Source organism: Spermophilus citellus (assembly GCF_964194105.1).
Source record: "Spermophilus citellus genome assembly, chromosome: 17".
NCBI classification, from domain to species: Eukaryota; Metazoa; Chordata; class Mammalia; order Rodentia; family Sciuridae; genus Spermophilus; species Spermophilus citellus.
The window spans coordinates 76,243,038-76,255,130 of record NC_138199.1 but is presented as its reverse complement, the minus strand read 5'-3'; the positions used below and the strand labels follow the sequence as shown (position 1 = coordinate 76,255,130).

General features: G+C 58.7%; 1 protein-coding gene across 1 annotated transcript; it reads left to right on the top strand.

The window, feature by feature from the left end:
• Positions 1-4,360: 4,360 nt before the first annotated feature.
• Positions 4,361-9,037, top strand: CBX8 (chromobox 8). The gene is made up of 5 exons (XM_081272809.1): positions 4,361-4,569; positions 4,990-5,033; positions 5,215-5,280; positions 5,407-5,473; positions 5,919-9,037. Exons 1-5 carry the CDS (start codon positions 4,501-4,503, stop codon positions 6,810-6,812), a joined length of 1,140 nt encoding a protein of 379 aa, XP_081128935.1. The 5' UTR covers positions 4,361-4,500; the 3' UTR covers positions 6,813-9,037.
• The last annotated feature ends 3,056 nt before the right edge of the window (positions 9,038-12,093 follow it).

Sequence of the window (12,093 nt, the reverse complement as noted above, 5' to 3'; positions counted from 1 at the left end):
AGGAGGGAGGACTAAGTGGAACAGGAAAGGAGAGCTATTCTGGCTTCTCTAACAACTAGAGGTTGGAGCCCCGGCCTGAAGCCCCCACAGCCTCCCTTCTAATCACCCACCAGCCTGCCCAGGCCCTGCCTTCAGAACCTTGTCCAGGGTGTTGGGTGATCCTTGCTGCATTCCCGCAGCGGTCCCGTTGCGGGCAGGCGCCAGGTAGGCAAGCTGGATGCCTCCCCCACCCCCCCACCCCACCCCCGGGCTGGACCTCCGAAGGTAAGCCACTGGCCACCGCTGCCGCTCACGCGGCCACACCTTGGAGCCGACCGCGCTCACTTTTGGCCTCCCGCTGGCCTGCTTGAGGCAAACGGTGGGGTTCCAAATCCTCCCGCGTCTGCGGCCAAGACTGGGCAGGTCCGACGCCCGCCAAGCCGCGAAGTTGAAATGCTCCCAAAGAACGAGCCGAGGCCCGGCCTCAGCCTCCAGCTAGAGGACGCGCTGGGGCTTGCCGCTCTGGCTGGCGACCCGAGAGCGAGAGCGGAGCGCCCCACCCGGCCGGCCCGCCCCTCACCTGCACCACTCCAGCCTCCGGACTCCTTCACCGAAGGCTGAGTCCGTGGGCGGCAGGCACTGGGAGGCCTAAGAGGGAACCTAGACGCTGTGCGACCTTCTGCAGGTTCTGCGGTGTAAAGTCGGGGCTCCGAGTTGGGTCCTGGCACTGGGTTCCTGGCTAGGGCCCGGGGATCCCTCGGGTTCCCTCCAGCAGGTTAGAGGCTCTTTTTCGAGAAGGGCATTGGGTCCAGTGCCCAGGTCATCACAGAAGTGAGGACTAGGACAGAGAGACTTGGGGTTCTGGAAGCAGGTGTCTACACGCGGCTGGAGCCTGCATTTCCGTAAACAAAGAAACAGAGCAGATCATCCCGGAGGGGGTGCAGGCTGTTAAGAGAACCACCGACAATTTCCTTCATAAAAATACGATCTAAGAGCATTTGATTTCCACTTTCACTCCACCCTCCACCCCCCCACCCATAACACAAGCACTGTCTCCAAAGACACTCAAATTGCAGCCATATGGGGCTAAAGTAATAGGAAGCAGTTACCTTATTTACTGCAGAGGCTGCGCATGCCAACCTAGGCGCTGCATTATTGGACTCCCAGAAGTGGGATTAAAAGCTGCGGTACTTTGAAAGTTTGTTTTGTGGTAGGTGCACGTGGGAAAATAAATTATCTAACTTGGAAAAAGCCGTTCTGTGGAAGAAAGAAGAGAGGTGAGAACTAAGTCAGTAGGGGAAGGAGAGGGTTCAGTAAGAAAAGTGGGGAGTGGGAATCCTCCTTCCAGTGGTTCCTGGGGCAGTGCCACCAGCTGACCAGTCTCAAAGGACCAGAGTGAGGGTGCTACCACTCTTATGTTAGCACCCTCTCCCGGCACCCATAGGTGTCCTCCCCTTCCTACCTAGCTCTGGGTCTTGTGGGACTGCAGACCCACTTCTCAGACCCCCCCACCTCTCTCTTTCTCTCCAAACTGTCCAGGGGTGTGAAGCTGCCCAGTGACCTATTTTCACACCTCCTTCAACCCTGCTGTTTCTGGGCAGCAGGAGGCAGGGTGTGCCAGGCAGGGCTGAAACAACCAGAGTCATTTCTCTGGAGGACAGAGAACTACTGCTACCAACAGGAGTCAGACTCCCCCAAGCCTCAGATTATTCTGTATTGCTGGTTTTCTTTTGAGCAGAATTCCACCTTTGACTTGGGCTTAGCATGAATCCTCGAAGTTTGCAAACTCAGACACCTCCCAAGTGCTAATTTTGTTGACAGCAAGCTATTTGGAAAGAATCATCATCAAAAAGACTGTTGGAAAAATGGGGCCAGGAAGCAGAAACCACCAGTACCCCTCCACAGAAGAGGACCCTAGCCAGCAACACCAGGGGTTTCCTTCTCACAGCAGAGCTTCAGGGGTATTTAGCAAAGAAGGAAAAATGAGAGAGAAGGAGGGGTTCATGTAAGGAAGAAAGGAGCACAGAACAAGAGGAGAGCTTGTTTCTTTTTCAGTGTGAAACTGAAACCATTCACCAACCTCTGCATGCCTCATCCTGGTGTCCTTATAGGCACCCAAGGCAAGCACAACTACAGAAACCCTATCTGAAGGGAAACCATCACTTTTCTCCGGCTCAGGCGAGCTTCCCAAGGGTGTGGGGAGGGTATAGGGCAGGGGGGTCTGGTGTTGGGCCGCTGGGGCAGGCTTCCTCCCTCTGGCTCCAAGGTGGCCCTGTAGCACGAGAAGAATGATGCAGGGCGCAGGGCTGCGAGTGGCCGGCAGCCGCTGGCAGCCGTAGCCGGGGGCAGGCAGCGATTCCAAGAGGGGCAGGCCCGGCGAGCAGAGAGACCCAGGCCCAGGGCATAGGGTGGGCTTTCTCTGGGCGGGGAAACCAGACACTTATAGGCGGCTGAGGCCAACTTTATTTTTACTGCCCAAACTGTTGGAAAGTATTTAAGCTTAAACAGAAACAGCTGTATCGCTGGCACCGGCCGACGAAACTATTTGTTACCGGGAATGACTTTTTATGATTAAGGACGCCACCGTCGGCGGCCTCTCATAGGCGGCGGGTGCGGGTCGCCAGGGCGATCCGGGCGTCGACGGTCGCCCTGTTCGTTGAGACGGGACAACCGTAGAGATGGGACTGCAGGCTAGCGCCCACCTTGTAAAGTCTGAGAGTAAGGCCAAAAACTGGAACCCTCCTTTCCAAGGGCGAGAGGACTGGGAAGGAGGGCGGGCCCGACGCTGTCTGCCTCGCGGCCCGCGTAGGACCGCCTCGCCCGCGCCGTGCACCTCGCTGCCGACACGAGGCCAGCTTTCCTCCTGGGCTTCCTGCCCTTGAAGCCAGACTACTTGGCTCGCTTCTCTTCTCTATCGTTCTTTCCCTTTTCTCTTTACCCTTCCCTTCATCCCACCCCATTCCACCCCTGGCCAAGGGAATCCGCTTTCAGTCAAGAAGATCATCGGTGTTTTAACTAAATCGTGGGTTCCAGAGAGCGGGATTTGTGATCTGGAGCTTAGGTGATAAGAGAAAAGGGTGGGAGGTCGCTGGGTCCCGACTACAGTTTCCGCTGCTGCCCTCCAACCCCTGCCACTGGTCACCGAGAGCTGTGCATATGCATGCAGCCGAGGCGTTCGCGGCCCGGTCTCGCCTCCTTTCCAGACCCGCCATCTTCAGAGACCCTCTTGCCAAGCCCGCACTGGACCCTGCGACGCCCCTAACGTCGAGATGTAGTCATTTCTGGCCGGGTATCAGTCAACGCACGTCTGGAAGAGTGGCGGACAGGAAGTTCGCGGGCCGGGTGCCCTAGTCTGCAGGAGGCCCAAGGAGTCCCCATCCACGCACTCCCAAATTAGCCAAGCTCCGGACTCTGACCCATGGTCATCCACGCCCTTAACAGACCCAGGCCAAGTCAGGGGCGGCCGCGGCCTGGAAGGAGAGGACAGCACCCTTCTAGGGACAGGGGCAAGTGGCTCCCGGCTCGGGGATGGTCGGGGGAGAGCGGGCGCACGACGTCCCCGTCCCCGCTGTCCCGGGACGTGGGAGGGCTCGAATGGGAGCGCCCAGCCTCCACCCGGTCTGCGTTGGGCTTCGGAGCCGAGCCAGCATTCGGACAAGCCCCCGGGGTGGGTGCGGGCAGCTCTGGGAGACCGGAGACCGAGGCGCAGGCACAGCGGTTCGTTAGCGGGATGGGGCTGGCGACGGCGGGGGGGCGTTGCCATAGAGACCGAGGGTCGGTGTGTGGCGGGGGAGGGGGCTGGCAGTGGGGGGCAGCCGGGGCACTCGCCGGGACCCGGGATTCGGGCGCGGCTCTCAGCGTCCCAGCACCTGTGCCTTGTGCATTGTGCAGCTCGGCAGCGGGGGAGGGGACAGCGCGAGTCCCGGGCGCTGGAGGTGGGGCGGGCCGGGGTCTGCCGAGGGGGAGGGGCCTGTCTGAAGCCGCCGCGAAGGTCCCAGCGAGAGCTGTGGGGGACGCCGAGCACCGGAGGGACAACTTGGTGGCGGGGGAGGGGGCTCGGGTGAGGACAGAGGGCAGCCAGGCCCCCTCTCTAGCTCCGCAGACAGACAGAGGTAGAGCCCGCCCTCTCGTGGCGTCACTTCCGCCGGCGGCCCCCTCCTCCGCGCTCGGCCTCTGGAGTGGTTTCAGACTCCTCCCCCTGGCGATTGGAACGCGGGTCACGTAGCAACGCGGGGGAGACAGGGAGAGGGGCGTGGCCCTGAGCTCGCCCAATCAGCGCGCGAGGAGCAGACTTCAGCCGTTCGGCTTTAGCAACGTCGTTAGCAACACGTGGGGCGGGAGGAAGCGAGGGGCGGGGTAGGAGGGAGAGGAGCGCAGCGGCGCGGGCGGGGGGCCGCAGGAGGGAGCGAGCGCGGGGAGGGAGGAGAACTGACGTCAGCGGGAGAGTATTATGGTCTGTCGTGCGCTGGCTGCTGCTTTTCTGCTCCTGGAAGCGGCCGAGGGGGGAAGCGGCGAGTCAACATGGAGCTTTCGGCGGTGGGGGAGCGGGTGTTCGCGGCCGAAGCCCTCCTGAAGCGGCGCATACGGAAAGTAGGTGCCCTGGGCCTCAGGCCTCGGCGCGGCCGGGCCCTCCCCTTCGGGCCCTGGTTCCCTCCCCCTGCTGCAGGCAGCTTCCCTTCCCCCAGGTCCCAGCAGCGGCCGCGGCCGTGGCGGCGGCGGCGGCGGCGGCGGCGGCAGCAGCAGCAGCAGCAGCCAGCAGCTCTGAGCCTTAGCGCTCTCCTTAGACTTGCAGCGATGCACAGATTGCATGGGTGGGGGGCGGGGTGGGGAATGAATGCCGGTGCATTCACTTAGTGCAGCGTTTCTTGCAGGGGTGATGCAGCGGGCGCGTGCCTTTGGCTGTGGGGTTTTGAGCATTCATTTGGTGCATGCATTTTCGTATGTATTTCTTGTGCCCTCGTCATGCATTCCTCCCCATGCACACATACATTTTCCCGTTTGCATCCGCAGGGACGCATGGAATACCTCGTGAAATGGAAGGGCTGGTCACAGAAGTAAGTAGGTTATATGTAATTCTCACACCCAGACTGTTATTCGGGAGGTTTCTTTCTTCCTCTTTTCCCCATTACTTTAAGATACAATGCAAGGCAACAAGAAAAGTTACACACACACACGCCCTCTGCTCTTTCTCTTTGCTCTGGGGACTGACGCCCACTTCTTCCTGATTCCTTTTAGGTACAGCACATGGGAGCCAGAAGAAAACATCCTGGATGCTCGTCTGCTTGCAGCCTTTGAGGAAAGGTACAGACCCTCCTAAACTCCCTCTACTCACTTGGAAAGATGCAGGGTTGCCCCTCTGCAGCCTGCACTGGAGCCTCACTTGGTTTCTTTACTCACACACCCCTTCTCCCTCCTTCCTTTCTCTAGGGAACGAGAGATGGAGCTCTATGGACCCAAAAAACGGGGACCCAAACCCAAAACCTTTCTCCTCAAGGTAGGATGGCAGTATCCAGGGATGGGCGCAGTGATGTGGAGTCTGTGCAAAGGGGGTGGGTCTGAGGGCTTGTGAAGCAAAGGGGTGTCCTCATACATGAAAATTTGTAATGTGGGAGGGAATCCCCTGACAGCTAATTCAGTGGGCAGCACCAACGGGTGTCCGGGTGTCCGGGGGAGGGATTTAACCATACAAGAATGCCTTTGTGCTCCCCCCCAGCCATCCCAATGAATATATAATGAAATATAAGAAGTGTGCTGGCTACAAATGGCTGCTTCCAGACAAATTCTTTCCCATTCCCTGAGACTGCCACCACAAGCCCCACTTCCTCCCCACCCATATAGAACTTCCCAGGAATCAGAGGGTGAAGCTGGGAGGTGAGGCTGGAGGAACCTGGGTGTGGGTGAGGCCCTTCTTCCCTCTTGACACCACCTTTTCTCTGCAGGCCCAGGCTAAGGCCAAGGCCAAAACTTATGAGTTCAGAAGTGACTCTGCCCGGGGCATCCGGATCCCCTACCCTGGCCGTTCACCCCAGGACTTGGCTTCCACTTCCCGGGCCCGAGAGGGCCTTCGGAACATGGGTCTGTCCCCACCAGGGAGCAGCAGCAGCACCAGCAGCACCTGCCGAGCAGAACCCCCTCGGGACCGGGACCGGGAGAGGGAGAGGGATCGAGAGCGTGAAAGGGAACGAGAACGAGAACGGGGCACCAGCCGAGTTGAAGACAAGCCCAGCTCACCAGGGGACAGCTCCAAAAAGCGAGGCCCCAAGCCCAGAAAGGAGCTCCTGGACCCTTCACAGAGGCCCTTGGGAGAATCCAGCGATGGCCTCGGAGATTACCTCAAGGGCAGGAAGCTGGACGACACCCCTTCTGGGGCAGGAAAGTTCCCAGCTGGACATAGTGTGATCCAGCTGGCCCGGAGGCAGGACTCGGACCTGGTGCAGTGCGGTGTGGGTGTGACCAGTCCTAACTCAGCAGAGGCCATGGGCAAGCTAGCTGTGGACACCTTCCCTGCCAGGGTCATAAAACACAGGGCTGCCTTCCTGGAGGCCAAAGGTCAGGGTGCCCTGGACCCTGGTGGCTCCAGGGTCCGGCATGGCTCAGGCACCCCAGGCTCTGTGGGTAGCCTGTATCGGGACATGGGGGCCCAGGGGGGTAGACCCTCCCTCATTGCCAGGATCCCAGTGGCCAGAATCCTGGGGGACCCTGAGGAAGAATCCTGGAGCCCCTCCCTGACTAACCTGGAGAAGGTGGTGGTCACTGATGTGACCTCAAACTTTTTAACCGTCACCATTAAGGAAAGTAACACGGACCAAGGCTTTTTTAAAGAGAAAAGATGAATTACCCGGTGGGAGAGCCCGGACAAGCAGGCGAGTGGGCGCAGACTTGGCATAGTGCTTTTGATTTCTGAGTGGGATGTGGCCTTCTGGCTGGTCCTGTCCCTGACTTCACACCTCTTCAGCCCCTTTCATTCTTCCTTCCTCCCCTTCAGTTTTGGTTGGAAAATTATCTCTAGAGTTATATTTTCTATTAGATGTAAATATGTTATTTAAGAAAAATATCTAAATATATATATTTCAACTCTTGAAGTTGTTTTATTTAAACAGGAGAAAGAGTGTGGTTTGGTGGGACATACAGGCTGAGTTTGGACTGGAGGGGGTCCCTTACCCCCGACCCCAGGGCTCTAGGGAAGTTGGGGCCTGTGCACCGGGTTTCTGAGGTGCCTGGAGGAACTCAGCCTGCCCACCTCACCCCTCCTCCTTTCTCCACATTCCCAGTGCCAGACTCCTGGCACCGAGGCAGGGCCGGGATTTTTTCTCTTTCCCCATTGGCCAGCCAGGCTAACAAAAGGTTGGCTCCCCAATCAGAAAAAGGGGGGTGGGGTCAGTCTGGGTTTTCTTTTTTCTATTTTTTTTTTTTTTTTTAAGATTAAGAAGTCTATTAGGGGGGAAAAAGTATTAACTTGAATAACTTTTTTTTTGTGTGTGATGTTGAAGGCAGAAAGTCGCGGGTGGGTGGGGAGCAGTCCCCTCCAGGACCACACCAGGAAATGCACTTTATGGGAGGTGTGTGCGCTATACACGCAGATCGTGTGTATGTCTTGTGGATAAACTCTCCCCGTTCCCTCCATTCCTTAACTTCGCAGAGAGAAAAGAAATCCAACGAATCTGTTTACATTCCCGAAATGCCAGGATAAATTGGGAGGATTGCGTGTCCGTGCCCAGAGCTCCAGACGGTTGTTTTACAAGAAAAGTGTTCGGGTGGACTTTTCCTTTGCGCGTCCTCTAGCCTCGCCAGAAGAGACGGTGGCCCCACCTCCCAGGAAGACTTGGACAAGGCTCCCTCCCTCGGGGAGGGCGGGCCCAGCTCTCAGAGGGACGCTCGGCGGGGCTGGCCACCCTGCGGGACCCGCGGCGGGAGCGCTGGGAGAGGGCAGCGCACCCAGGCCTGGCCGCGCCGCACTGGGCGGTCCGGGCGGGCCCGGTCGGGGTCGCCCGGGCGTAGGACTGGCGGCCCCGCGCGACCAGGGGAAGGAGGGGCCAGGCGGAGTTTTCGTCCAGGAACGCGCATCAGAACTTTTGCCCCCCCCCCCTTCTTAAGAGCAAAAGCTGTAATTTATAGACCTTTTTGGTTCGCGGAGTGTTCTCTCTGTGAACTCGACATTCAAACTCCGCCAAAGGGGGAGGAGGAGCGAGAGTTGGGAGTGCTGGGGGCCGCGGCGGGGGAGGCGGTGGCGACGCCAGTCCCGCGACACCCCCGCCTAGGCAGACTCCCGACGCGGGGGGCGCAAAACGTGCGCCTCTTTTTGACTCAAAAGCACAAACTTGACACCCCCTTCCCCACCTCCCGCCTCACCTCCGTCCCTTCTAGCCCTGATCCTGCAGCCTCTCCGCCCTCCCTGCCCTTAAAGGGCCAGCGAAGCTCTAACTTTCACGCTCGTCAAGGGAGGGCACCGGGGGCCTTGAGCGCGGGACGAAGCACAGATTAGGGCGATGGAGAACTGGGCTGCGGGAGCTTCGCGATGGGGTGTGTGGAGGGACCCCAGACTTGTCCTCCTCCCGGCCCTGGCCCTCCCGCCCGCTTCTCAGCCTCTCTCCCCTCCAGACTTTCTTGCCTTTAAAGAGGAGAGAAAAAGAGGGAAACGGTGTACTACGTGATTTTGTTTTTTAATATCAAATTGCGCCTAAAGAGAAACTCCCGGAATGGGGATTTTTATCTGTTCACATTTGTAAAACTGGTATTTTAGACTTTGTATAAAGAAGCGCCATTGACCAAGTGTGTTTATTTGAATGTCGACGCTATTTTCAGATAAAACTGCATTGAAGGGGCATGTCGGTTACCGAGTGGACCAAAACTCTGGGGACATGCGTCTTTACCTGGCAGCGCCTTCCCTTCTCCTGTCATTCCTGGGCCGACTTTGACTTTGGCCTTCCTCTGGCTAGCCTGGTTCTGCCCACCGTCCCCTCGTCCTGTCATCTCCGTCCATCACGGTCGTGTGTGTCTCCTTCGCTAGCTCGTTCTTGAGACGCTGACCCCGGGGGTGGGTGGGCAGGGGCTGAGGGCCATGGCTGGGAGTCTGCAACCGCGTGGGTTGTACGCGTGTGGGACTTATTTAATTCTCAGATTTGTACAAATCTCGAATCGATATCCGCCTCAACGCGAGTGAAGCTTCGGTACCTTTCTTCTTTGGTTGTGAATGTCTGTATCCAATACCGCTTTTTACGTGTTTAAATATATACTTTGTAAATAGACACACGTCTTGGTTTTATTATTTTAATTTTTTTTCTCTAAACATGGTGAAGAAGCTGCTGGAAAGGGATGACTTGTGCTTCCTCTCACCCCAGGTCTCACCTTCCTCCCCTTCCGCCTGGGAAGAGACGGAGTCCCCGCGAAAGCCCATCCCCAACGAGGGCACCCCCACTTAGGGGGGCTGGGCTTGGGAGGGAGCCGGGTAGGACTTTCTTCTGCCTCCCCGGGGAGGCTTCTGACTTTCCTGACCTACCGATTACACTTCTTTGGGACCAGGGCAGAAGTCGGGGACCTCGGGAGGATGCACGCCACCCTGGGGTTCCCTTTTTCTGGCGGGGCTTCCCCCTTCGCGTCCCACCCCCAGGTCCGACGTCGCTGTTCTCCGAGGCCCAGGTGCTTGGTAGCCTTGCCCCCAGCCTCCCCGGCTTGCTCCCTAATACCGAGGGACCCGTGTCCCAGTCCCACCCAGTCTCAACAGCGCTCCCCGAAATGCAGAGCCTCGCGCCTATTGATTGAGGAATTGAATCCGCGGGCATTGCTAGGCAACTGCCTGCTCGGAGCCGGCGCAGAGCGAGCTGATGTGATTAGTGAACACGGAGCCGCTGCGCCGCGGCCGCGCGCCCTCCCGGTCCCCACTGCCTCTCCGCCCCTGGTCTTCTTGGCGGCGGACACCCCAGGGCTGAGCCAGGGACCGTCGAGAGAAAGAAGATTGAAGGGTACTGGTAGGGAGTGTTCCGGTCTTTCTGGGCAGCCGACTGAGCAGGGGGGCGGGGTCGTGAAGCCGGCACCGAGGAGTCCCCTCCGGTTCCCCAAAGAGGCCATTGCATTGAACCTAGTTCCCCCTCTAAAGTCCTCCGCAGACGTCGCCCCGCCAAGAAGCCAAGAATCCGAACCCGGAGCACCCGCCGAGCCTGAGGGGAGGGCGTGAGCACCGTCTTGTCTTTGGCCACTGGCGGATCCCTCTTCACCTGCCTCCTCCATCTCAGTGACCAGATGGAAGGTCCTAGGGTTCAAGAAGCGCCCTGACGCCAGAGGTCGCTGAGCGTTGAGTGCCCTTCCTGTGCCAGCAGACTGCGCCCAGGGACCCAGCGGCCCAAAGTCTGCGCCTGGGCTGGGCAGGCTCTGTCCTGGGCTCTTTGGCGGGCGAGGGAAATCAAGGAGCAAAGAGGACGAGTGGGGTGGCCCGGCATCACAGGGCCTGCCGCCCCGCCCGCCGCCGCGACGCCGGCTCTTTCTGGAGTCCTCTGCTAGGGAAACGCGAAGGCGCCGACCCTACCCTTTCTTTAAGTTCGCTGGCCACCTTCACCCTTAGCTTTGGCAGGGACTCCTTCGGCGGGCTTGTTTCCCGGGCAGATACTCCCCGGAAAGCGGAGATCAAGTGCGGAGGGTCTCTGACCGGGGTGCCACCTCCGGGTCCCTTGCGTCCCGAGGGCAGAACTAGCTTAGGTAGCCGCTACCTGAGCCGAGCCTGGTCCAGGACAAACTTGGTTGAACGGAATGTTTGTGGCTCTTCGCGGAGTGTCGGATAGGTCTGTTTTGTGCCTATGATGATTCCCGCGCAAGGGTTCTGGTGGAGACCCAGTGCTGTGCGCAGAAGGGGAGGCGGGAGGCGGATAGAACTGTGCCCACTGGCTTTCCTCTTCTCATCAAAAACTCCTCCACGCCCAGAGACCCATCTGGAGTCCGAGATGGGGGTGGCAGAGGATTGAATTCAGGCGGTCCCAGGTAGATGACTGCCTGAAGTCCTGAGCAGACCGTGGCGAGGCGTGTGAGGCTGTAGACTGGATCCCGGGCTTTCCTTTCAGTCTTCTGAGACCCGGATGGCAGGGGGCCACTCAGGACGGCAAGGTAGAGGGGTGCAATAAGTTTAGGGGCAGCCTGTAGCAACCGGTACTGAGTGATGCCGCACGTCCAAAGCTTCGGCGGCCCCGAAGTTCATGGGACGCGCGCGCCCTCTAGAGGCAGCAGCTTCTGCCTAGGTCCCAAGAGCCTCCCCTCCCCCCCAGAGAGACCGTCATATTTTCTGGTTCCTGTCACCTCCACCCCCACCATAAGCCAAAGGCACCCGGGGGTGCTCGGTACCGAGCCCTCCTTGAGGCCAGCGCCTCGATCCGCAAGAGTGGAGGGAAGAAAGAAAGATGTCCAGCTGTCCTCCAAACCCCGCTGCCCTAGTCGCACCAGGCGCCCTCCGGTAGGTCCGGGTGGCGCGTGCGGCTGGGTTTTCTAGACGGATCCGGCCTCTTTGGGCACAGCCCATTCTTCTGGGAGGGCAGTGGGTTAGATGATCAGATTAGCAGGGCTGAAACTTACATAAGCCTGTGTGGTCAAGGCCCCGTACCTGTCTGGCCAAGTCCTGTAGAAATGGGTTCTCACGAAAGTGTGGCTTCTCCACCTCTCCAGAGCCGGCTCCCGCTCCTGCTCCGCTAACTGGCTCCTTCCAGGACGTCCCCAGGCCTTCTATGCAGTTGGAGAATCCAGAGCATAGGACAGCTGGGATCCACCCTGCTCACCTTCTCCAAAATAAACGGCCTCAGGAAGCAACCCAAATAAATGGCACCCAGTGCCGCCTGCCTCTGAGATTCCAGGTGCGCAGGCCTTTCTGGAGCTGGGAGCTGGGGTCCCCCCTGAACTAAAACACTCAGGCTAATTTGCCCAAATTAGCCTTTCAGCCAGGGGCATCCAGACTCCAGGCCCAAGTTCTCTTCACTTCAAAGGAAGCTCCATTCTCCCTGGAGAATGAAATTTATGAATAAATTCATGCCGAGGGTAATGCAAACCTTAAAGGAGCAGGGAAGGCTATATAATAAGCACATCATCTCTTTATTATGAGCCATGGGGTAGGAGCCACAGTGAGCGGGCTCTCCAGTCTTT

What these genes read in the sequence shown, in the direction of transcription:
- CBX8 (XM_081272809.1), top strand. Translation starts at nt 4,501, where the DNA reads ATGGAGCTTTCGGCGGTGGGGGAGCGGGTGTTCGCGGCCGAAGCCCTC. An exon ending in TGAAGCGGCGCATACGGAAA is followed by an intron (nt 4,570 to 4,989) that starts GTAGGTGCCCTG and finishes TTGCATCCGCAG; the next exon opens with GGACGCATGGAATACCTCGT. An exon ending in CCAAAACCTTTCTCCTCAAG is followed by an intron (nt 5,474 to 5,918) that starts GTAGGATGGCAG and finishes TTTTCTCTGCAG; the next exon opens with GCCCAGGCTAAGGCCAAGGC.